The 24,117-nt window shown below is 35.0% G+C and overlaps 4 protein-coding genes across 5 annotated transcripts in view; 2 read left to right on the forward strand and 2 right to left on the reverse strand.

The window, feature by feature from the left end:
- LOC121203270 (probable arabinosyltransferase ARAD1) overlaps positions 1–24,117 on the reverse strand; it is a 54,894-nt gene that overhangs the window by 18,046 nt on the left and 12,731 nt on the right. The window lies entirely within an intron of this gene.
- LOC107908551 (photosystem I reaction center subunit psaK, chloroplastic) lies at positions 1,770–3,077 on the reverse strand. Its single transcript, XM_016835746.2, has 3 exons — positions 2,366–3,077; positions 2,207–2,287; positions 1,770–2,124 (listed from the first exon to the last, which is right to left on the reverse strand). The coding sequence occupies exons 1-3, from the start codon at positions 2,447–2,449 to the stop codon at positions 1,897–1,899; spliced, it is 393 nt and encodes a 130-aa protein (XP_016691235.1). The 5' UTR covers positions 2,450–3,077; the 3' UTR covers positions 1,770–1,896.
- On the forward strand, positions 4,829–9,069 carry LOC107908541 (eukaryotic translation initiation factor 3 subunit B). Its single transcript, XM_016835727.2, has 11 exons — positions 4,829–5,139; positions 5,259–5,496; positions 5,592–5,738; positions 6,267–6,395; positions 6,624–6,752; positions 6,829–6,912; positions 6,996–7,120; positions 7,241–7,439; positions 7,526–8,058; positions 8,249–8,357; positions 8,495–9,069. The coding sequence occupies exons 1-11, from the start codon at positions 5,018–5,020 to the stop codon at positions 8,828–8,830; spliced, it is 2,151 nt and encodes a 716-aa protein (XP_016691216.1). The 5' UTR covers positions 4,829–5,017; the 3' UTR covers positions 8,831–9,069.
- On the forward strand, positions 9,844–12,319 carry LOC107908549 (F-box protein SKIP19). Of its 2 annotated transcripts, none has more exons than XM_016835743.2 (3): positions 9,844–10,250; positions 11,026–11,679; positions 11,979–12,319. In XM_016835743.2, exons 1-2 carry the CDS (start codon positions 9,940–9,942, stop codon positions 11,636–11,638), a joined length of 924 nt encoding a protein of 307 aa, XP_016691232.1. In that variant the 5' UTR covers positions 9,844–9,939; the 3' UTR covers positions 11,639–11,679; positions 11,979–12,319. The 2 variants fall into 2 exon arrangements, 1 of the variants encoding a protein (XP_016691232.1); XR_001687073.2 differs by having other exon boundaries at positions 9,852–10,250; positions 11,026–11,691.

A 24,117-nucleotide genomic window follows, 5' to 3' on the forward strand; every position in this document is an offset into this window, starting at 1 on the left:
TGGGTTTAAGTAAAATTATTAACCCCATTTAAAATATTATCGAATTTTAATATTTAAAGTTGGAAATTAATCACATCTATTTTCAAATTTATCATTTTTTAAAATTTTAAATATTATAGTATAATTTAAATATTAAGCCTTTAAAAATATATATATTTAAAAAATTATCAAGAATGTATATATAATGGTCATAAAGAAATATACTTAAATTTTAAATATTTTTTAAATTTTTTTTAAAATAATATAATTTATCTTATATAAATTTTTGTTATTCATTTGCAAATATAAGCATTTTTTAATAAAGTTTAAAATTCAGTAGCAACTATGCATCACGTTAATATTGTACATAAAACCAACCTAAAATTAATCCAATTCAATTGATAAACTCATTTTAATAACAAATTAGCTTGACTTGTTTTTTTTAAACAGTAACTTTATTCAAATTCCGGTTCGAACAACGTCTGCTGGTCGAACAATGGATGGGTCTCGGTCCACTAAGGTCATTATTGAGTGTCCTATTAATTTTAATGAAGAGAAATTAGATGCCAGATCTTTTTTCCTTGACCCAAATTCCATTTCCTTTGAACTACATGTTTCGATAGGTAATATTTCAAAAGCCACCCCACTTCCTTTTTCTCCTGACTTACCATATATTCTTGGCTGTAATGGAACCCCTCGGATTCTTTCTCTCTTACTTCGGCTTACAATATAGCTTGTTAACATTGTAAATGAACCTTTACTAATAGGTATCTCGAATTGGAACTGGGTTTGGAAATTGCAATTATTGCCCAAGCTGAAGTTCTTCATTTGGAAACCTCTTCACTACATTCTTCAGACTATCACATTTCTCAACAAAAGAGGGATAAACATTGTCGATGCTTCTCCTTTTTGTGATTTTGGTTTTGATGATCTTACTCACATTCTAAGATCTTGCTGCTCCATTAAACCACTTTGGACAGCCTTGGGTATTCCTTCTTTTTTGCTCAAATCATTTCATGATCCCTTTCTTACTAGGCTGCATGCAAACCTCACCTCAAAATGCCTTTATTCGAGACCCCAACTACCATGGTATTTGGTTTTGATTTTCTTCCTTTGAAATCTTTCGCTTGCTAGAAATGCAAACAAATTTGGAAAAGCCTATAATCTTTGCTCGCGGGCTCATCACTCAACTGCAAGTGTGGATGAATTCTTTGCAACTTCAAGCCGCATCAAATGCTATAAGCTCCCAAACTTCACAAGTATCAAATGGTATCTGCCTGATAGAGAATGGGTTAAATTAAATTGTGAGGGGTCGTCCATTGGCAATTTGTTGGGTTCCGCCGGTGCAGGAGCGATTATCCTAGACTCCAAAGGCTCTTAGGTAGCATGTTGTCATCGTTTTCTTGGCTCCTCCTCTAACACGATTGCCGAACTTTGGGCCTTTCGTGATGGGTTACAACTAGCTTAACAGCTACATGTTGATCATATTATTGTGGAGCTTGAGGTTTTATCTGTTGCAGGACTTTATTGGCGACCTTCCAGCATAGTCACCTCGTTCACATCTTCTGAGAGGGTAATTGCTGTGATTGTTGTGTATTTCGAACTACCTTCTTTAAATGTGCAGCTTTGTCAATTTTGATATTGCTGGACGCTTTGTCTATCGTGCTACTGTTTCGTTTTAAATTTTAGTAATGAAAGTTCCTTTATTTGACACACAAGAAAAACATAGTTTCATCCCCTAACATTTTGATCCTGAAGTTGCGAGCTAATAATGTTGATGGAGAAATTGCTTTGTTTAACTAGCAAGTGGCTTTTATATTGAAAGACAGAGGCCAGTGTCGTTTTCGGAATAAGTAAATTGTTACAAATTTTAAGCATAATTTGCAGCAAAAGAAGAGTACTCAGTTACATTTTACATCACAGAGCACCAATGTTCTTGAGACCAAGAACGATCCCAACACCAAAAATATGGCCAACAACACCACAAGCCAAAGTGTCAGCAAGTGTAAAACCAGCAGGGTCACCAGTCTGCAAGCCTGAGTCCCTTACTTCAAGCTTCAATCCAGCGGTGGCCTTTCTGTTTGCTGATGGAGCCAACCCAAACCTCCCAGCAAACAGCATCAGGGTTGTTGTAGTCACCATTATCTGTCCAGTAAACAAACATTATTCAAAAGTTTTTCTACACAATAAAAAATCATATAGCAAAGACAGAAAAAAAAATCCTGACCAAATTTGTGGGGGATCCGATGAAATCACATCGAGCACCGAGAGCACCCTTCCCCTTGCGCCTCATTGGTTGAACTGCTGCCTGCAATATTCATGAACTGAGAAATCAAATCCAAGTATAAATGAAACCAGAAAAGCAAATTGAGGAATATTGACTAACCAGGCTCCTAACTGGAGCAGTAGAAACTTTGGGTCTTAACCCACTGAACTGGGGGAGAGTGGTGATTGCTGCAGTAGCTGCCATTTGATAGTATGCAAGAGAGAATCAGAATTGGTTCAAGTCAATTACAAGGTGCCTCTCACCCTCTCTCTGATCTTTTCTAGTTTGATTTCAGGTTTAGATTAAAAAGGTCCATAAAAAACTAGATGAAACTGCGGCCACATAAGCAGTTTGTGGATTTAGAAATCCAGATTTGGATACACTTTGATGTTTGTTGATGACTTGGCATTGCTCCATTGGGTTTTCTTCATTTGGATAAGGTTTCATTTCCTCTCTTGTTTAGAGGTTGAGACTTATTGGTTATGTAGCGCTGTAACTTGAACCATGCAAAACTTGATTTGATTAAAAAAATTGATTAAATTTTATTTTTATAATTAAAAATTTCAAGTTTTGCATTTAAACAAATAATTTAAATTAAGTAATTTAACTCGAATTTAAAAGAAAAAATTAAGTAAAAATATATTTTCAAAATAAATTAGTTATAGAAAGTTGGTAGTTTTTACCAATTTTTTTTCCCAACTATGTTATATAAAAGTTAAAAATACAAAAATAAACTTGTTAGACTGTTTATTTATAAATAGCTAGTACGATACCCAACGCTTCGCTGCTGTTGCATGAATAAGGTGAGCCATTAGAATTGGAAAATAAAGCCTTACAAACCAAGTTTAGAGTAATGAATTATAGTCTGTTGATCCTATACCAATCCAAAAATGCAGCAAACTCCTTATCAATGACTTTATAATTAGATGTTATTAAACTTTGGTTGACTAGACACAATAGATCTCACGATATAAGATAAGGAAATGAACTTAATTTTGTTTTGTAACTTATATAATTAATATAATATATTTAGGTCGAGTCAAGTTGGGTTCGAGTAAAATTATCTTATTCAAGATTCAACTCATATAAAAAAAATGAGTTTTAAATTTTACCTAAGTCCAATTTTTGGGTTTCATATTTTGTCTAAACCCTCTTAATTTTAGGGAAATTTAGACGAATAACTCGACTCATGAATAATTAAAATTATCTTATTCAAGATTCAACTCATATAAAAAAAATGAGTTTTAAATTTTACCTAAGTCCAATTTTTGGGTTTCATATTTTGTCTAAACCCTCTTAATTTTAGGGAAATTTAGACGAATAACTCGACTCATGAATAAGTCTAATTTGAAATTCTAACTTCTGATGAATATTTCAATCATGGCTTGAAATATTTTAAGGATTAACCCTCAAATGTTGAATTATTTTAATGACGACATAGACACAAAGAGTTCATCTGAAAACAGATGTCTAAAATGGAGTGGAGAAAATAAATATATTGTCCATTATTCAGCATGTAAAATAGCAAAAGTAACAGTTCATATAATTATTTGCAATTAATTCAACATTATATCTTGAGTATAGTTTTTGATCAAGTTGTCAGCTCAACCTGATTTTTTAACAATAGTTAGATGATTCGTGAAGGTTGTTTTTGAATGATTCAATTATTCATCTAATTAGTACAATTTTCCACCACGATTTAAATTAAAATTTATTTAAAATAAAACATAATGAATTTTTTTTGTTATACCCTTATTTTCGTAATTACACATGATAAAATAAAGAACGAACCAACAAGAGCTTAGACAAGTATTAGCAGCTGGTCCTCTGTTTGGTCATTCATGACCAGCCACCCACGAACCCACTTAAACCAATTGAGAAGCTTTCCGTTGCAACAACCCAGTTCTAGCTAGCCATTTATTACGAACCCTTCAAGGGGACTATTGAGGCATGATAATCTCGTACACTCTCAGGAAGGAGAATGTTAGAGTAAGACCACACAGTATTATACATGATGACAATTGAGATGCAATAGACCTGCCACCTAGCCGACCACCCAAGCAGGTCTACCATCTTTATTGTTGGTGACACGATTTTACTAGTCAGAGACCCTCCTCTCTCTCTCTATATATTTTGGAGTGTGAGGAGTAGAGGATAAATCCTTCTTCCTCCTTAAGAAAACCCTAACATTGTCCTTACATCATTTTCATGTTTTCCTCATTTTTCTTCTTCAGTTTCTTACTCCAACTCTTCACCTGTCACAAGTGAACCAGAATTCTAGTAATCATCATTTTATCGTCCTTATTAATTCTTTGTATCAAAAAGTTATGTTGGTACCATTGTTGTTGTAACATCTAGGATGGTGTTAATTTGAGTGCATTTTATCTTTTAATTTAAGAGATTGAGGTATGATATTGTCGTGGTAGTAGAAATTGCATTAAAAATGTGTATTCTTAACCTTCTTGTATATTTTGTGAATTTCGTAACTTGGGCCAGATTTCACAAGGAATGTAAAGTTTTTGAACCCAACTAGGCCCAAACATAGTTCTGTCCAAAAGCAAATGGGTCGTAAAGGATGAAGTTGGATTGCTTCATAATTCTTATTTTTCTGTTCTTTTATTTATTTTAACCCAAAACTCGGGAATGAACCCTAAAAACCCTAGACACAGGAATCAACAAATCCCATAGAATCTAATCCTGAATTGCTAGATTTTCGAGATCTCATCGAACATCACTATATTATCCAGAAAAAGCGAAGAGATCAAGCTCACCATGGCGGCCGAGGTGATGCTAATGAACGAGATAGAGGCGACAGCAGCACAAATGGGCATCGATATGAATATAGATTTCAGCTCCATCCAACTTCCTCCTGGTGAAAACTGTGGCATTATCAGGTATCAAACCTAATTTTCTTTCCCAATATTTTAGACTGAATTTTGCATGTATATGTATGTTGGTGTGCGTGCGTGCGTGTGTTTTATTATTATTATTTTCTAATTTTCGTTTTAAACAGTGACGATGATGATGTTTACCACGATGACCAATTAGAGTTTGATTCCGGGTTTGGAAACGTTATCGTTGTTGATAATCTCCCTGTTGTTCCTCGTGAAAAGTTTGAGAAACTCGAGGGAGTTATTCGAAAAATCTATAGTCAGATTGGGGTGATTAAGGAGGATGGTCTTTGGATGCCTGTTGATCCTGAGACTAAGAAAACCCTAGGTTACTGTTTTATAGAGTATAATACTCCTCAGGTTCGCTATTTATGACTTTTGAATTGACTATTCTGATCCTATAGCTTTAACTTTCAAAACCTGAGTTATTTTTCCTTTATTTGTTGTGGATGTAGGAAGCTGAGCTTGCTAAGGAGAAGACTCATGGGTACAAGCTGGACAGAGCACATATTTTTGCTGTTAATATGTTTGATGATTTTGATAAGTACATGAAAGTTCCGGATGAATGGGCTCCGCCTGAGATTAAACCCTACACACCAGGGGTAATATTAATATATTATTATATCAACTTTCTTTCCTTTGTTTTCATAGTTAATGAATTTGATGTCTGTCTTCCCTGCAATGGCTATAAACACGCATTGGAAGTAAAATTGTTGATTTGTAGTTTGTTCTCATATGCATACTATTCTGGTTCAAACATTGATAATAAGCTACTTATAAAGGATGCTTTTGGAGTTTGTATCAAATGTTTTTATACCTTATTCGAGCTTTTTGAAGATGTAAAAGATGTTTCTCCTTTGATTGAGGACAGGGTCACTGCTGAGTATTTCAATTTTTTTTGTATATCAGTTTACTTGCATTAAGATTTTGGTGAAGTTAACCATAGATTCTTCTTTGAGTGCTATTATCAGATTTTATTGCTATTAGATGTGTTTCTAAGAACTATATAAGTATCTATAGCAAAGATAACCTTAAATCTTAATTCTTTTTTATGACACAAAACTCTTTGCTCTATCTATGCTTCTTAGTGCTTATATGTTAATTACTTAAATGTTTTGTTGTAATTGCAGGAAAATCTTCAAAAATGGCTTGCTGATGAAAAGGCACGAGATCAATTTGTAATTCGTGCTGGTACTGATACTGAGGTTCTATGGAATGATGCAAGGCAGTCTAAAACTGAGCCTGTTTACAAACGCACTGTAAGTGGCTTGCTCTTGTATCACTTACAGTGGTTTGCAGTTTGTGAAATTCTCTCTCTCTCTTTATATCTATTTGTTCTTTTATGCATGGTGGTTAGTGATCCATTTTGGTATCTTTGACAGAGTAATGTTGGCTGATTTAGTTTAAGCGATTGCTTTTGTTATATACATAAACCCGTTGTCGTTGTTTAATGTGCTCTGATTGTTTATAATTGGTCTTGTTTACAGTACTGGACCGAGAGTTTTGTGCAGTGGTCTCCCATGGGGACATACTTGGCAACGGTTCACAGGCAAGGAGCTGCAGTTTGGGGAGGTGCCAATACCTTTAATCGTCTAATGCGTTATGCCCATCCTCAGGTTGGAATTAGGCTTGCTTAAGTCATTTCTTAACCTTGCGAGTCCTCATTTTTAACATGCAATTATATGCGTGCAGGTTAAACTTATTGATTTTTCCCCTGGTGAGAAATTTTTGGTGACTTACAGCAGTCATGAACCAAGCAACCCTCGTGATGCAAATGTGAGGTTTCTGTACAATCTCCTTTTACTTTTTTTACTGTCCTGTTCTGATGTCACTTCTGATATAACCGTAAATGTATTTAGAGGGTTGTGATAAATATTTTTGACGTGAGAACTGGAAAAATGATGAGAGATTTTAAAGGAAGCGCGGACGAATTTGCAGTTGGAGGAGCTGGTGGTGTTGCTGGTAATTCTTGGCCTGTTTTCAGGTGATTCTTCTGATTATCCTTCACGTAATCAATTGTTTGTGTATGTATATTAACCCTCTCCTTTCACCTCATTTTGGCAAGCATTCTTTTATCTAATGAACTACAATTGTTATGTTCTAGGTGGGGAGGTGGAAAGGAGGATAAGTATTTTGCCAAACTTGGGAAAAATATGATATCTGTTTATGAAACAGAGACCTTTAGTCTTATTGACAAGAAATCTTTGAAGGTTGAGAATGTCGTGGACTTCAGTTGGTCACCAACTGATCCCATTATTGCACTTTTTGTTCCTGAACTTGGAGGTGGAAACCAACCTGCTAGGGTAAGCACTTTTGCTCCACTTGAGATGGTCCATTGTGATCCGAAGCTTTGATGTTCTCTAATATGGCACTTGCTTGTATTTCTCAGGTTAGTCTAGTTCAAATGCCCGGGAAAGAGGAATTGAGACAGAAAAATCTTTTCAGCATCAGCGATTGCAAGATGTACTGGCAAAGCAATGGCGATTATCTTGCGGTGAAGGCTGATCGCTATACAAAAACAAAGAAAAGCACATACACCGGGTTTGAGCTCTTTCGCATCAAAGAAAGGGACATTCCAATTGAAGTTTTGGAACTTGATAATAAAAATGATAAGATAATTGCATTTGCTTGGGAGCCCAAGGGTCACAGGTTTGCTGTTATACATGGGGATAATCCAAGGCCTGATGTTAGCTTTTACTCAATGCGAAGCACTCACAATTTGGGTCGAGTTGCAAAGCTCACAACTCTGAAAGGCAAGCAAGCAAATGCTCTTTTCTGGTCACCTGGTGGTCGTTTCATAGTACTTGCTGGATTGAAGGGTTTCAATGGTCAGTTGGAATTCTTCAATGTTGATGAGCTTGAAACTATGGCGACTGCTGAACATTTTATGGCAACAGATGTTGAATGGGATCCCACTGGAAGGTAAAGCCACTAACAATTTGACAACATCTATATTGACTCTACGATTTTATGCTCATTGGTTTTGTGTTTGATTGAACCAAGATGCTTTACTATTAAAAGAAATAGAAATTGCTCCATTTTTTTTTTGGTTTCAATAAGAAAAGTACTTAAAAGTTTCTATTCTAACAAGTTTTGCTCTGTATATGTAAAGGTATGTTGCAACTTCAGTGACTTCGGTTCATGAAATGGAAAATGGTTTCAACATATGGTCCTTTAATGGCAAGCTACTTTACCGGATACTGAAGGATCATTTCTTCCAGGTAAATGAATGATTCTACCTAATGTATCATAAACAAGTTCCTGCAGTTAAGATTGTTTATTCCGAGTGTTTGCGCCTTTGCCAGGTGATGATCTCAGTGCTTATTGGATATTTGTTGTTTGTCATATTTTATTGCAGTTCTTGTGGCGTCCAAGGCCACCATCCTTCTTGACACCTGAGAAGGAGGAAGAGATTGCAAGGAACTTGAAGAAGTATAGCAAGAAGTACGAGGCAGAGGACCAGGATGTATCGATGTTATTGAGCGAGCAAGATCGTGAGAAGAGAAGGATGTTGAAGGAGGAATGGGAAAAGTGGGTTAGTGAATGGAGGCGGGCACAAGAGGAAGAAAAATTGGAGAGGCAAAAGTTGAGGGATGGAGAAGCTAGTGATGAAGAAGAAGAATACGAGGCCAAAGAAGTTGAAGTAGAGGAAGTGTTGGATGTGTCGGAAGAGGTCCTTTCATTTGAAGAGTGAGAACCTGTAGTAGAGGAGCTTGATTCTTCATTATGATGTTGTTGTTACCTTTACTTTTTGATTTTGTTACCGTAAGAATTTTGGGTCATGACATTGCCAAGTTTAGTTGATTATGATTTATTTGAAAACTAGTTAATTTTAGATCAGAATCAGATGTACACTTCTCGTCTGGTTTCAGGTTTCACTGCAAAAAGAGTACTAACAATGGATATAAATTTTCAAATTTCAACTTTTGCTTTTCTTAGGAGCCCATTTGTTGAAATGTGATCCCTTGATGAAGATTTCTCGTTCGATATAATCTGGTTTATCGGCTAAAGAGATGCAAACCGTATTATTTATTTAGGTAAATTACATTCAAGTCACTAAACTATTAGTAAGTTTAAGTTTTGGTCATTTGATTTTAGAAAGTTACAAAACGGTTATTGAATTATTCAAAAGTTTTTATTCAAGTCAACTGAATTATTCGAAAGTTTTTGTTCAAGTCAATTGAATTATTCGAAAGTTTTTATTTAAGTTTTTTCAAAAAATAGTTGTTAACTTTTCCAAAAAAATTCAACCAGCGAGCTCTAATTTGCGATTCGAAGATTAATATAATGGATTAATATTTATCGATGAATAGAAAATTTGATGATTAGTGTCGACGATTGGAAAAAAAATAGTTATTTGAAAATTTTGTTTCATTAATTCGTGACGTTTAAAATTATTTGATAAAAAATAAACTGTAAAAAAGAAAGGAGAGGAGAGTTCAATAATAGTGATTTTAATAGTTTATTACTTAAATGAGAACTTTTGAATAATTCAATAACTATTTTATAATTTTTTAAAATTAAATAACTAAAACATAAACTTATTAATAATTTAGGCACCTTTAGTGCACTTTATCCTACTTTATTTATTATCAGAATATGAATTTCGAAATAGATTTTGTTAGTCATTTTTGCTTTTTGGATAATATCAGGAGCCGACCCAAATATATATAAAAAGTCGAAATGGTTACTATTTATTTATTTTTTATATTCTAACCCACCGAGGCCCAAAAAAAAGCCTCCCGTACCTACTTAAATGGAAACGGGAAGGAAGTAGTTCCTCCAAAATCTTCCAAACGAAACATGACCACCGCAGCTGAAACCCGCAATTGGCTAGAACTGCCGTTGGACGTGACGGCTTCGATTCTCTCCCGGATAGGTGCGATTGAGATCCTTAACAGCGCCCAAAACGTGTGTTCTCTGTGGCGGAACATCTGCAAGGACCCATTAATGTGGAGATCCATTGATATGCACAACTTGGGTGATTTATGGGACATGGACTATGACCTTGCGAAGATGTGTGTCCACGCTGTCGATCGCAGCTGCGGTCACTTGCTTGATATCAATGTCGAGTATTTTGGTACTGATGCACTTCTTCTTCATATCTCTGAGAGGTAAAGTTTCTTTCCCCCCTATTTTGTAATCTCTATTTGTTTTTCAGGTTATGCTAATTATCAATTATCAACTTTCATTATTATGATGTTAATGGAGTGTTATAATTTGATAGGCTTGGTTTATTGATAGTCAAATCTGGGCATTTCCCAGATTTAGGGTTTCTTTAGGTTCGGTTTCTTACTTGAACAGTAAATTTCTGGCTACCTCATCTAACTTATTTATGCACATCTTTCAATCTTATGTTTTTTAATTAAAATATTCAATTGCCAAAAATTTAAGGCCTTATCTGTTTTCAATGCCACTTATTTAGCTTATTACTGCAGTTCTTTTTTCTCTTTTAGCTCTGAATTTAGGGGGACAATTTAAGCTGAATTGAGTAAGGCGTAGTAGCATACATTAAACTTTCCCAATCTATTTTTGGTGTTTTCTTTATCGAGGTGCTAGGAGAATATAGGAAGGATAATGATTATTGTTAATATGATTCTTCATTAAGCATCTAATGCTTTGGTGGTTGTATTTGATATTTACTTGTAGATCTGCTCATAGCCTAGTCTTTTGTTTTCGTTGCTTTAACTGCAGTTGATTACTGATGAAATTTGATATGTGTGTTTCAGCCTGAACATTTAATAGAAAGGTGATTTGTTGTTTGCATTCATAATTTCAATCACTGCTTATTTTTATTATGTTACAGTACTAAAATGGTTACTCAGTTGTTTGCAACTGCTATTACCTATCATTGCCCATGTTTTATTCTTCAAATGATGCTTTTTGCAGGTCTGTTCATCTTAAGCGTCTTCGAATAGTATCATGCTATAACATTTCAGATGAAGGGTTAAGTGAAGCAGCTTTAAAGCTTCCATTTCTGGAAGAGCTTGAAATTTCGTACTGCTCCATTTCAAAAGATGCTCTGGAAACTATTGGTCGCAGTTGCCCTCTCTTGAAATCATTCAAATTCAATGTTCAGGGATGCAGACGCTTCCACTTGGAGTCAGATGATGAGGCACTAGCTATTGCACAAACCATGCCTGAATTACGCCACCTCCAACTTTTTGGGAACAAGTTGACTAATGATGGTTTGCTGGCCATTCTCAACGGTTGTCCTCACCTTGAATATCTTGACTTACGGCAATGTTTCAATGTTAGTCTGGGAGGGAACTTGGAGAAAAGGTGTGTTGAACGCATAAAAAATTTGCGACGCCCTAATGATTCAACTCTTGATTATGAGTTCTATACGGAAGTTCATGATACTGGGTCATCCGATGAAGATTATCCATCTGGAATTTCAGACATTGACTTTATGTCCGATGATTATGATGATTATTTCGAGTTCTCAGGTGACTCTGATTATGATTTCGGTTATGACTATGATGGTGTGCTTTTTGACTGATGCCATGAAGTGAAGCAGGGGATACTCCTCCAGTGTCCAGGGTAGGGAATCAGGTTATTTAAAAACGGACTGCCTTGTTGCTAATACTTTTGCACATTTTTCTCTGTATCTGTGTTCAATACTCCATTTTATGTAGTTTTTATCCTTTAGGGCGGGAAAAAAGGTTTCTATGACTAAACCATTGTTTTTTGGTTTCTAAGACTTTTTGTGGCGGTCCATTTAGTGAAAAAAAAGTTTTAAAACAAGATGTGTACATACATAATGCCTGGCTTTGGCTTTTATCATAATGGAATGCAGTGTGTTGTGTTGCTGTAGTGATGAATATTTGTGGGTGTTGTAGGATGAAGATGAAAATGGGAGAGCTGCTGCAAATTCAGTGATGTTATTGCAGTTGATCAGGTCAAATACTGCACTTTTGTGTTTAATTTGTTGCATGGTAGGTTGGCATTTGTATGAAATGTCGTGGTCATCGACGGTGACACAAACAGATATTTTATCTTTTGAGGGACCTTTGCAGTTGTGTACATTTTGTTTGCCATACTCTACTATGTATAATATAATTATGTGGTAGAAATAGATGTTTGTCAAGTTTTAGCTGCGTATGTAAGGGTGCCATAGCTCTGCCCATTTGTGGCTGTGGATAATGATGAATGAAATGAAGGGGCATAGTCGATTCTAACATGTAGGGTACTTGGGCATACTTTCAAAGTTGAAGCAATCACCTCATCAACCCAATTGCTTAGGCCCAGCTCTTTATCACACTGGGTCTAGGATAATAATAACCCAAAGTCCATAATTACCCCAAACAAACCAAATATTAAAATAAATTGGATGAATTAATGAATGAATGAATAAAACTCTTATTTTCCTTTTATTCTCGTCCGTGTAATTATTTTAGACATAGACAAAACTAATTGTGATAAGATTTACGAGATTGTGACATCCGAAATGGAAGGCCACATTTTGTCGGAATTGATTTCTTCTACCAAAAATTATTTTTATCAATCTTAAAAGTCACTTGGAAATACATAGAATACAGATAATCCGACCTGGACGGTAAAAAGTACCTTCTATTTTACATCTTTGACTCAAATTATGAATAAATTCGTCTTTATATATTAAATAAAAAATCAAATCAATATTTTTTACTGAAAATTTTATCTATTTTTATAGTTAAGAATTGACAAGATTTACAGAGTAACAATAATTTGTCCATTTTCTGAGTAGATAAGACAAAATGCAACCCAACTCTTAGCGCAAGGATCTCTATAGTATTTTTTACTTGACCCCAACACATGTATAAGGGTCAGTTTATCATTAAGGTTGAAAAGTGCTTTTAAAAAGTTTGATAATATTTACCATTGTTGTCAAAAAATACTTTTGAGAAGATAAAATAATTGTTTTAAACATGATGCTATAAAGTAAAAAAAAATTTAAATGATATTTAAATTCGTTAATATTATAATATATGGAATTTATAAAATTGAATTACAATAAAATATTAAAAATAAGTTACTAAGTAATTTAAAAAATTGGTTTAGCTTGAAAAGCATTTTTGAAAATTTTATATAAATTTTAAATTATAATTTATATTTATTTAATCCTATACTATTGTTACAAAAATATATATCGGAAGAAAATAAAAGAGTGAAGTGAGGTTGACATGAGGCCCGGCACTTACCTACTTACGTTGATCCGTCTTGGTTCTTCAGCTTTAGTAAGGGTCGGGCAGTCTTAGCTTTTTAATTGAATTTTATAAACCCCATGGCCATGTGTCCTCAGCATTTCTGTCTATTCTTGTTCTTTCATTTTATTCCCATTGCTTTCAACCCAATCATACTTTTATTATTATTATTATTATTATTATTATTTATGCTTAATAAATATTTCTCTTTTACACACACACACACAAAAAGAAAAAGAATACAAGTAATTAATACTTTGAATCCTAAAAACCTACCATACATCGGATTATGTCACTTACATGTTATTACATTATAGACAATTGGACCATGCCATATCACAATTTCGATTTCTGAAATCTGCCCCCTAATTTGTTATATATATTTTTCTCACTGAACGATATCACCTGGGAATTATTTCATAGCTAGATCCAATTTAAGTTTACAGAGGTTGTAATTATTAATGTTAGTCAGAATATATAAAGCTTCTTTTACGAGCTGAGCATATATTTTTGTGTAGAATCCAACACTGCTTTATAAAAAGACTTACCAGACAGTCCAGATCGGAACTAAAGAAAAGATATCTTATGTCATGTCTTGTATATTATATTATACTGCCAAGTGCCTAAATATTGTTTCAGAGAAGCTTAGCTGCTTAATTATTAAAGGAACCATGCAACTTATTAAATGTGAGGGCCAACGTTGATAATATTATTAGTTAAAAGGAATTTATATATGCTTTTTAATTACTAACTAACAATACGCATTTGCTTTCTTGGATGCAATTCAAGCTATGGAGTTAGATTGGTTAATTAAGAAAGCTTGTATTTGTTTTGTCTTTAATAAATTATTAATTCAAATTTGTTGATACCAAAAAGCTGCGAGGAGGATAGTGTGGTGGAGCTTGAGGATGGTTTGCTTTGTTTAGGTCGGAGCTTAAGGAAAAAAGGTTAGGGTAGGGAGTTGCTAAACATGCTCCCTACTTGGGGTTGAAAGAGTTATTTATATAAGTTTGGTCTCCTTTTTATCACATGTCACATTTTGATAGATTTGTTTGCCGCTTTCACAATTCCTAATTAGGTGAGTAATTTAACCTCACCAAGGTTGTAAGACATGTAATGATAAGTGATAATTGTCTTGTCGAAGTGATATTATTGTTAGAAATAATTAATTTATATATTTTTCAAATTTAATCGGAACAATGCTTATAGCGAAAGAGGTATAGTTAGCATAGGTAAGTGATTGACAAAGATGGCTGAGTGAGACAGTCATATATGTAACAAATTTAAATCTTTTGAACAATTTTTAAAAAAAAAATATTGTCCTTCAACCCTCCCAAGTCCCAAAATAATGGTTTAAATCGATGGAGTGGGACAGAATCTAGCAGTTAGATGGGTAACCAGTGATTAATAATACACCAAGCATGACTTTGATTAGATTAAGCGAATAATAAACAACAGCCAATATTGGAGACATCAACCTTTGTCTTTCCAAGAATCACCCCCACAAGTTTCCTTTTTTCCAATTTTGGGTTGTCCAATTCATACATTAATTACTTTTTGAAGTTTCGAACCTAAAATATTACCGTAAATAAATCTAATATTCCCCACACTAAAAAAAAAAATTAAACTGGTGTCATGATTTTCAACTAAAGCATATTAATTTAATTGAATTTCTTTCATGTTGAAGAGGAAGTTTGTTGTGATCTGAAGTGGAAGTGAACACAACTTGTCCGATTGTCGGCCTATCAAAACAGCGGGAATATTGCTATTTTGTTTACTAACTAATTTCACCTTCTCTTTCTTATTACAATCATTTATTTTTTTATTTTATTGCTTCCTTTGACGGCCCTCTAGAAATGAGTTTATTTGATTTACGTGTACACATAAGTGTTGCCGCTGCAAATTCAATGCATTCATCGCGAATCCTGGCCCTGGGATTTGAATTTCTCATTCTAATTAATTTTTATCATTTCCAATCATCCAGACTTACTATTTCTCATTTGGAAATCATCATCTTATTTGACTTTATAATTTGTTGACATGAAATTACCTATTCTCGATTAAATCAACAATTTTGACTTAGGGGGCATGCTGGACTTGTGACCGGGGCCGGGGGACTCCACCTACATCAAAACAGCTGCTTCGTAACTTTGAATTATAATTTTTTAAAAGGGTTATTATTCTAAAAATTTTAAAGGGATTAAGTTGAAAATTTATCATTTTAGAGGGTAAAATATAAAATTATTATTATACTGATTTATAATTTAAAAAACTTTTAAGACATTAAAAATGAAATTTTAATATTTTGGTGGTTAGGATTCTTGCCTGTCATTGAATGAATTACCTCCTTGATAAACATTGATATCATGTATCCATAACACATAGACAAACGACATATCACATTGATTTCACTTAAAAACCTATGATTATGAGAACAAGCATTCCAATCACATCCAAAATCATAAGTTATAACTACTCATCTTCCATAGCAATAGACATTTCTTGTTAATCAGGCTCCGTTAACACACTTACCATACGTAAACTTCGTATATAAACAATGAGTAATCTTCTTCACCCCAATTATCTACCAACGTAATTAATATAATTTAAATCAACATTATAAACTCTATTTATTTTATTTATTACCCTTTAATTCTTGAATAAAACATTTCCATACATTTTTATACCTCAAAATTCATTAGTCATGGTGTTAAACTAGAATTAATTAATTTTGCGAATGAAAAACGAGGTATTAACATCCCTAATACCTAGTAGTAATGCTATAGGAGACCGTGGAATATAATAATCTACTATACAATATAGATGCATCTTCTACCGTGGATTAGTTATTATTCAAGGGGTTTATTAATTAAAATTATTTAATGAAACTATACTTCACAAGATTTTTTTAATGGCTTTATAGACGTTATTAAATAAATATTATATGCAGAACACTAGAAATTATTAATAATTATATTGAATATTGTTGTACCCCAATGTTGTTCCAATAGGGTCGGAAGCGTGTAAATTATTGTACTAAAAAATCACACAAAGTTCAATTCCCAGGAAAGAGAGGTGGATCACATGGATCTCTTAAATACCAAGTCTTTCCTTAGACAGAATATCCCTTCTATAGTAATTTAATAGCACAATTAAATACTACTATTATACCCTCAAATATTGAAAGAAAAATAGGACAAGAAAGAACAAAAGAGTTTTAACGAGGTTCGGTAAATTATACCTACGTCCTCGGGCACTAACACCAGATGATAACTTTACTATCTCCAAAATACTACAAACAAATAGAATTCCTTAAGAATTCTCAAATGGGAGAAGAGAGAAAACTAAGAGAGAAAGATTGGTTGGGATAGTTGAAATGAGAAATGGTTAGGCCTATTTATAGTTGAGGTTCAGGGACTAACTTGCAAATGGCCTAAAAAATTAGGGACCAAAATTGCAATTATCCCATTCAACTTTAAACAACTTGCCTATCACTTTTTTTTTCTTTCGGTGCCACTTGCACCTCCCATTTTTGACTTTCCAACAATCTCCACCTTGAAGATTTGATTAGGATAATCACATCTTCACACACTTCCTTCAACTCCCCAAATTCGATAAAACTATCTTTTGTAGTGCCTCCAAATGCGCTCTCGAGCGCCATACACCTAAAGGTGCTCAAATTCTCAGGATGTTAATCAAGTTCAAACAATGATTAAACTTGATTGTTGTTACCACCTTGGTCATCATATCTGCGGGATTATCTGCTGTTGGAATCTTCTGAAGTAGAATTTTTCTTTTTTCAAAGACTTCCCGCACAAAGTGATATCTTACGTCGATATGCTTGGTTCTTGAATGATAGACTTGATTTTTCGCTAAATGAATAGCGCTCTGACTGTCACAATATAAACTTATGTGACTTTAAACAACTCCTAAGTCTTTCAACAATCCATTAAGCCAAATAGCCTCCTTAACAGCTTCTGTAACTGCCATATATTCTGCCTCTGTAGTAGACACAGCTACTGTAGACTGTAAGGTAGACTTCCAACTCACTGGGGCTTTCGCAAGAGTAAACAGATACCCCGTAGTTGAACGACGTTTATCTAAATCACCAGCAAAGTCGGAATCAACATATCCAACTACAAACTAACCAAGTGCTTCATCCTGTTCAAAAATTAAACCAACATCTACGGTTTTTCGAAGATACCGTAGAATCCATTTCACAGCTTGCCAATGTCCTTTTCCAGGATCATGCATATACCTGCTCACAACTCCAACAGCTTGTGAAATGTCAGGCCTCGTACACACCATCGCATACATCAAACTCCCAACTGCATTAGCATTTGGGACTTTCGCCATATATTCTCTTTCATCTTCAGTCTTCGGAGATAATTGAGCACTAAGTTTCAAATGAGAAGCAAGTGGGGTACTTACATGTTTTGTGTTTTCATTTACACCAAAACATTGTAATACCTTTTTCAGATATTGCTTCTGATTTAAACAGAGCTTGCCTCTCGGTCTATCTCTACTTATCTCCATGCCGAGAATCTTCTTGGCCTCACCTAGATCTTTCATCTTGAACTCTTGATTCAACTGAGTCTTCAGCTTATCTATCTCATTTTGGCTCTTCGAAGCGATTAACATATCATCAACATACAAGAGTAGATAAATGAAAGATCCGTCATGCAGCTTCTGCAAATATACACAATTATCATATTTGCTTCTTGTGTACTTCTGCCTTCTCATAAAGCTATCAAATCGCTTGTACCACTGCCTCGGGGATTGCTTCAATCTATATAGCGATTTGTTAAGCTTACAAACCCAATTTCTACCACCAGCATCTGTGTATCCTTCTGGCTGAGTCATATAGATCTCCTCTTCTAACTCACCATGCAAGAAAGCCATCTTAACATCAAGTTGAGCTAGCTCCAAATTCAACTGTGCTACCAAGGCCAACAAAATTCTAGTGGAGGAATGCTTCATAACAGGGGAAAATACATCATTGTAGTCAATTCCCTCCTTCTGAGCGTAGCCTTTAGCTACCAATCTTGCCTTGTAGCGAATATCCTTCTTACTAGGAGATCCATCTTTCTTTGCAAATACCCACTTGCATCCGATTTCCCTTTTACCTTTCGGTAATTGCGCCAATTCCCAAGTATTGTTCTTCAGGAGAGACTGCATTTCTTCATCTATGGCGCTTTTCCATTTATCACTTTCTAAGCTTTGCATTGCTTCTTGATAAGTGATAGGAATATCATCAACAATGGGAAGGGCGTAGGCCACCATATCAGTAAATCGAGCAGGTTTACGAATTTCTCTCCGTGGCCTTGCAACTGCAACTGGTTCTGGTGTACTTAGTGGTTCTTGGGTCAGAACCTCTTCAACCTCTAATTCCTCCATTGTGGCTGGAGAATTAGACTTATTAACTGGGCAAATCCCCATCTGCTCAAACTCCACCTGTTTTGGAGTACACTCCACCTGTTGTGGAGTATTGCTCGTCTGAATATCTTTATCTGCTACCTTTTTCAATGTGGCAGATTCATCAAAGGTAACATCTCTGCTACAGATCATTTTCTTTGTGCTTAAGCACCAAAGACGAAATCCCTTCACTCCAGAAGTGATTCCCATAAAGAGAGCTTTCTTTGCCATCGGATCTAACTTTGACTCCTTCACATGGTAATATGCAGTGGATCCAAACACATGTAAGGAATCATAATCTGTAGTCGGTTTTCCAGACCATACCTCCATAGGAGTTTTTCTTTCTAATGCAGATGATGGCAAACGATTAACAAGATGGCCAGCGTATGTCACAGCCTCAGCCCAAAATTGCTTGCCCAACCCAGCATTGGACAACATACATCGAACTTTCTCCAGCAATGTTCGATTCATACGCTCTGCCAATCCATTCTGCTGTGGTGTATCCCTAACTGTGAAGTGTCGAACAATATCATACTCTTGGCACACATCGAAGAACGGATCACTTTTATATTCCCCTCCATTGTCCGTCTTAAGCCGCTTGATTTTCTTGCCAGTCTGGTTTTCGATCATAGTTTTCCATTTAAGAAAAACTCTAAGCACTTCATCCTTAGTTCTCATGGTATACACCCAAACTCTTCTGGAAAAGTCATCAACAAAAGTAACAAAGTAGTGTTTTCCTCCCAATGAAGGTGTCTTGGAAGGCCCCCACACATCTGAGTGAACATATTCCAAAATACCTTTTGTATTATGGATAGCAGTACCGAATTTCACTCTCTTTTGCTTTCCCAGAACACAATGCTCGCAAAATTTTAATTTGCAAGCCTTTGTACCTTTCAACAATCCTTGCTTTGCCAGAATTTGCATGGATTTTTCGCTGGCATGTCCCAACTTCATATGCCACAACTGTATTGAGTCCAATTCTTTGTTGCCGGAAGCTGCAACGACTGCTCCAATAACTGTACTACCTTGGTCGTAATACAAGTTATTTTTCCTGATGCCCTTCAATATCACAAGTGCGCCAGATGTCACTTTCAAAATCAAATCTCTCATAGTAACAACTGAACCATTGGATTCCAAGGCTCCCAATGAGATGAGATTTTTCTTCAAACTGGGCACGTACCGAACATCAGTCAGAACTCTAGTTGATCCATCTTGATTCTTTAATTGGATTGAACCTATCCCAACAGTTTTACAGGCATTGTCATTGCCCATATAAACAACTCCTCCATTTAGTTCTACTAAATCAGAGAACCACTCCCGGTTAGGGGACATATGATAGGTACAACCCGAATCCAATATCCACTCATCTGAATGGAACGACGATGATGATGCAACCAGTGATAGTTCAGAGTCACTAGTATCATGCTTAGCAACACAAGCATCTACATCAGCTTTTCCCTTATTCTTCAGCTTTGGACAATTTTTCTTCTAGTGGCCTTTCTCATGACAAAAAGCACATTCATCTTTCCCGAGTCTGGACTTTGACTTTGATCTCCCCTTTTGAGTTTTCTTCCGAGTGTATGAACGACCTCGGACTACTAAAGCTTCTGTATCTCTGATTGAGTTTTTCTGTTTGTCATTCTTTCTCTGTTCATAACTGTATAAGGCCGCACAAACTTCGCTCAGAGATATATCACTCCTGCCATGAAGTAGAGTAGTTTCTAGGAACTCAAACTCCTCAAGAAGTGACCCCAACAGCATCAAAGCCAAATCTTCATCTTTGAATGTCTCATCCATATTCAGCAAATCAGTGACTAACTGATTAAATTTGGTGATGTGATCATTCATTGTGGTACTTGGGATGTATGTGAAGCGAAACAGTCTTTTCTTCAAGTGGAGCTTATTTTGACTGTTTTTCTTCAAAACTTTTTCTTCAAGTGCCACCCACAACTTATTTGCAGAAGTCTCCTTTGAAAAAGCATACCTCTGCTCTCGAGAAAGGCATGATCGAATTGTGCCACATGCCAACAGATTGATCGCCTTCCAATCTTTTTCCTGTACATCATCTGGTTTCTCTTCATCAATGGCAATGTCTAGACCCTGCTGAAAAAGGGTATCTAAAACCTCACTTTGCCACATACCAAAATGGCCCGTGCCATCAAAGATCTCCACAGCCAGTCTTACATTTGCAATTGTCGGTCTTGTCCACATGGACGATGTTGAAGCTCCTACACCGACCGTTTTCTTCATAATCTTTCAATATACCTAAGGAAATCTTTTCTAATGTGGAAGATCAGTTCAAACTGCAACCACAGAGCATACTACGATTAACCTTCGGCTCTTGATACCACTTGTTGTTCCAATAGGGTCGAAAGCGTGTAAATTATTGTACTAAAAAATCACACAAAGTTCAATTCCCAGGAAAGAGAGGTGGATCACATGGATCTCTTAAATACCAAGTCTTTCCTTAGACAGAATATCCCTTCTATAGTAATTTAATAGCACAATTAAATACTACTATTATACCCTCAAATATTGAAAGAAAAATAGGACAAGAAAGAACACAAGAGTTTTAACGAGGTTCGGTAAATTATACCTACGTCCTCGGGCACTAACACCAGATGATAACTTTACTATCTCCAAAATATTACAAACAAATAGAATTCCTTAAGAATTCTCAAATGGGAGAAGAGAGAAAACTAAGAGAGAAAGATTGGTTGGGATAGTTGAAATGAGAAATGGTTAGGCCTATTTATAGTTGAGGTTCAGGGACTAACTTGCAAATGGCCTAAAAAATTAGGGACCAAAATTGCAATTATCCCATTCAACTTTAAACAACTTGCCTATCACTTTTTTTTCTTTCGGTGCCACTTGCACCTCCCATTTTTGACTTTTCAACACCCAACACGTTGTTAGTCAAAAAAATCCTTCAACAATAAGTTTACCACTAGTAAGTCAAGAGGTCACCTACAAGTTCACCTTACCGAAATGACTACTCGGGCAGCAAATGACTTAACCTATCTTCATTGGGAACATAAAGTCATTAGTCACCAAACATCTCGTGGACTCAACTGTTTTATCCTATCAGAGTTAGAGTGAATGATAGGGTTTATCTCGTCCCATCAAAGACGTCCCTCCCAAGCACTCCATAATAATAGTTAGATGATAAATCCAACATGTTAACACCATATCATGCGGGGTTCTTGCCTATAAATATCTTTAGGAACAATGAAAAAAAGGTCAACCCTTTGAGAGTACTAAGCTTACATTCTGCCATCACCCTTTTAGCTCCTAATGTTTATCCTTTCTTCACCGTCATTCTCCATAATCTTCGGTTGTTCACCTTGATTAGGTGACTCGACATCTACAACAACCACTTTCTTCTTCTCTGTATTCTTCTTTTGTTGTATCATTGTATCAACAAATATAAAATGTTATTATGAATAATAAATTAATTAAGATTTAAGAAATATTTTAGGAACAATGTTAGCAAAAGTCTTCTGGAAGATCAATTAAATAACATAGAACGAGACTGTCTTGATAACACATGACACGACAAAGACAAAAGAAATAATGTAAATTAATTTGAGAAACGAATAATTAATGTATGAACCGAATCTTTAGTCGGGTCAAGAGGCAGCACATTTCATAACGTTAATTTCATCGCCAAATCTTTCTTTGTAATCTCAATGATAACTTTAAGCTGAAGGTTAAATCTTCTTTAGGTGTTTTAATTATTGTTGAGGATAGAGAAAAAAGAAAAGAAAAGGGGCAATCTAGCAAAAATCAAATTTGAGACCAAGTTTAAAGCCTACAAGTAACATTTATTGACCCCCGCCCCTTCCTTTTTAGGTCTCCATCCAAATTGGACCGCATCTTAATTTCCATGCAAATGCAATGCCAATGATGTTTATTTCAGATTCTTTTACACAAAAGATTTGTATTTTAAAATTATAAAATTAGATTGTAAATAAAATCATAAAACTATATGATTCAATAATATATGCATTGCTTAATTTGTAAGAAATAGGAGCAAATTCTATTGAAGATACGTTAATTTCATCAAAAAATCATACAATCATTTGATTTAACAATAAATTAATTGCTTGATTTGTAAGAAATATTTAGTAATAGGGACAAACTCTATGGAAGATACGTTAATTTCATCAAAAAACCATACGACCATTTGATTCAATAATAAATTCATTGCTTGATTAGTAAGAAATCTTTAATCCCTACTAAAAATTAATAATTCAAAATAAATTCTTTTAAGTTTTAAGCATAAATTTTTAAAAATTGACCCTTAAAATTTAAAAATTTGTCGGAGTCTCTTAATACAAAATTCTGTACTTTGCCTCTGTGAATTATGTATTGTTGTTTTAAATGAGAATTGAGGCAGGGTAAATAAGAGCAGAAGCAAAGTCCCGTGAATGAGGGGGGGGGGTGTTTGAGCTAGCTTTGGAGAAAGTCTGAGTCTCAAAGCGATGGGAGTGGTACAAAGAAGCACGGGCAGCACAGCAGCTCCACTTAGTCGGAAGCACTTTATGCTGGCCTTTTCCACGGCACCCAAGTTTCAATTTCCGCATTAACTTATGCATGGGGCCCTTCCTTTTGCATCGATTTCAAATTTTCCTATCTACTACAACCCAATATTCATGAAAAATATTAGTACTATATACATATATGAAATGAAAGCAGAAATCATGTTAGGCAATCAGGGACTTGTTCCTTTCGAATGGGACCCGAGCTGGAGTCCCATCAATGAAAGGAAGGTCCCCCTTCACTCTTCAGCCCCAACTGTTGTTCCAACAATGCAAGCCCAGCCTTTGCTCACATCACATGTCATGCATGCACTGTTTGATTTGGCCGTCTCAAATTTGCTATCACTCTATAAACCTGTCATGCCTCTTGCTTTCTTCAATTAATTACAAAGATATTTAATAATTCAATCACTGGTATATTAGAGGCAAAGTTGGAATAGGATTTTGTCTGATAAGAAGTATACTTTGTGGCTAACTAGTATAATTTGTGCTTTGAATTAAAAGTGGATGTGTGGATAGAATAAAGCAATTGCAGTGTCAATGTGTGATTTCAGTTTTCTGTCCTCAACCAACGGTACGGTTCTAACTTCAGCTGTCAATGTTAGCCATGTTTTTTTAACATAACCTGCAAAAAAGAAATTATTTTCTGTTTGGTGAATCATTGTCCAACCTTTTACACAATGACTTTAATGCCGGCTTCAATAATTTTACTAGGAATTTAATATTATAATATTACTGTTGGGATATTTATAATTGGCAGTCCACTGATAGAATAATGATTTTCCATTCAAAGGCCAAAAATTCAATGCATTAGAGAGAAGCCGTATTTGCAGAGTTAC

This window comes from Gossypium hirsutum, chromosome D02 (genome assembly GCF_007990345.1).
Source record: "Gossypium hirsutum isolate 1008001.06 chromosome D02, Gossypium_hirsutum_v2.1, whole genome shotgun sequence".
In the NCBI taxonomy this organism is placed as follows: Eukaryota; Viridiplantae; Streptophyta; class Magnoliopsida; order Malvales; family Malvaceae; genus Gossypium; species Gossypium hirsutum.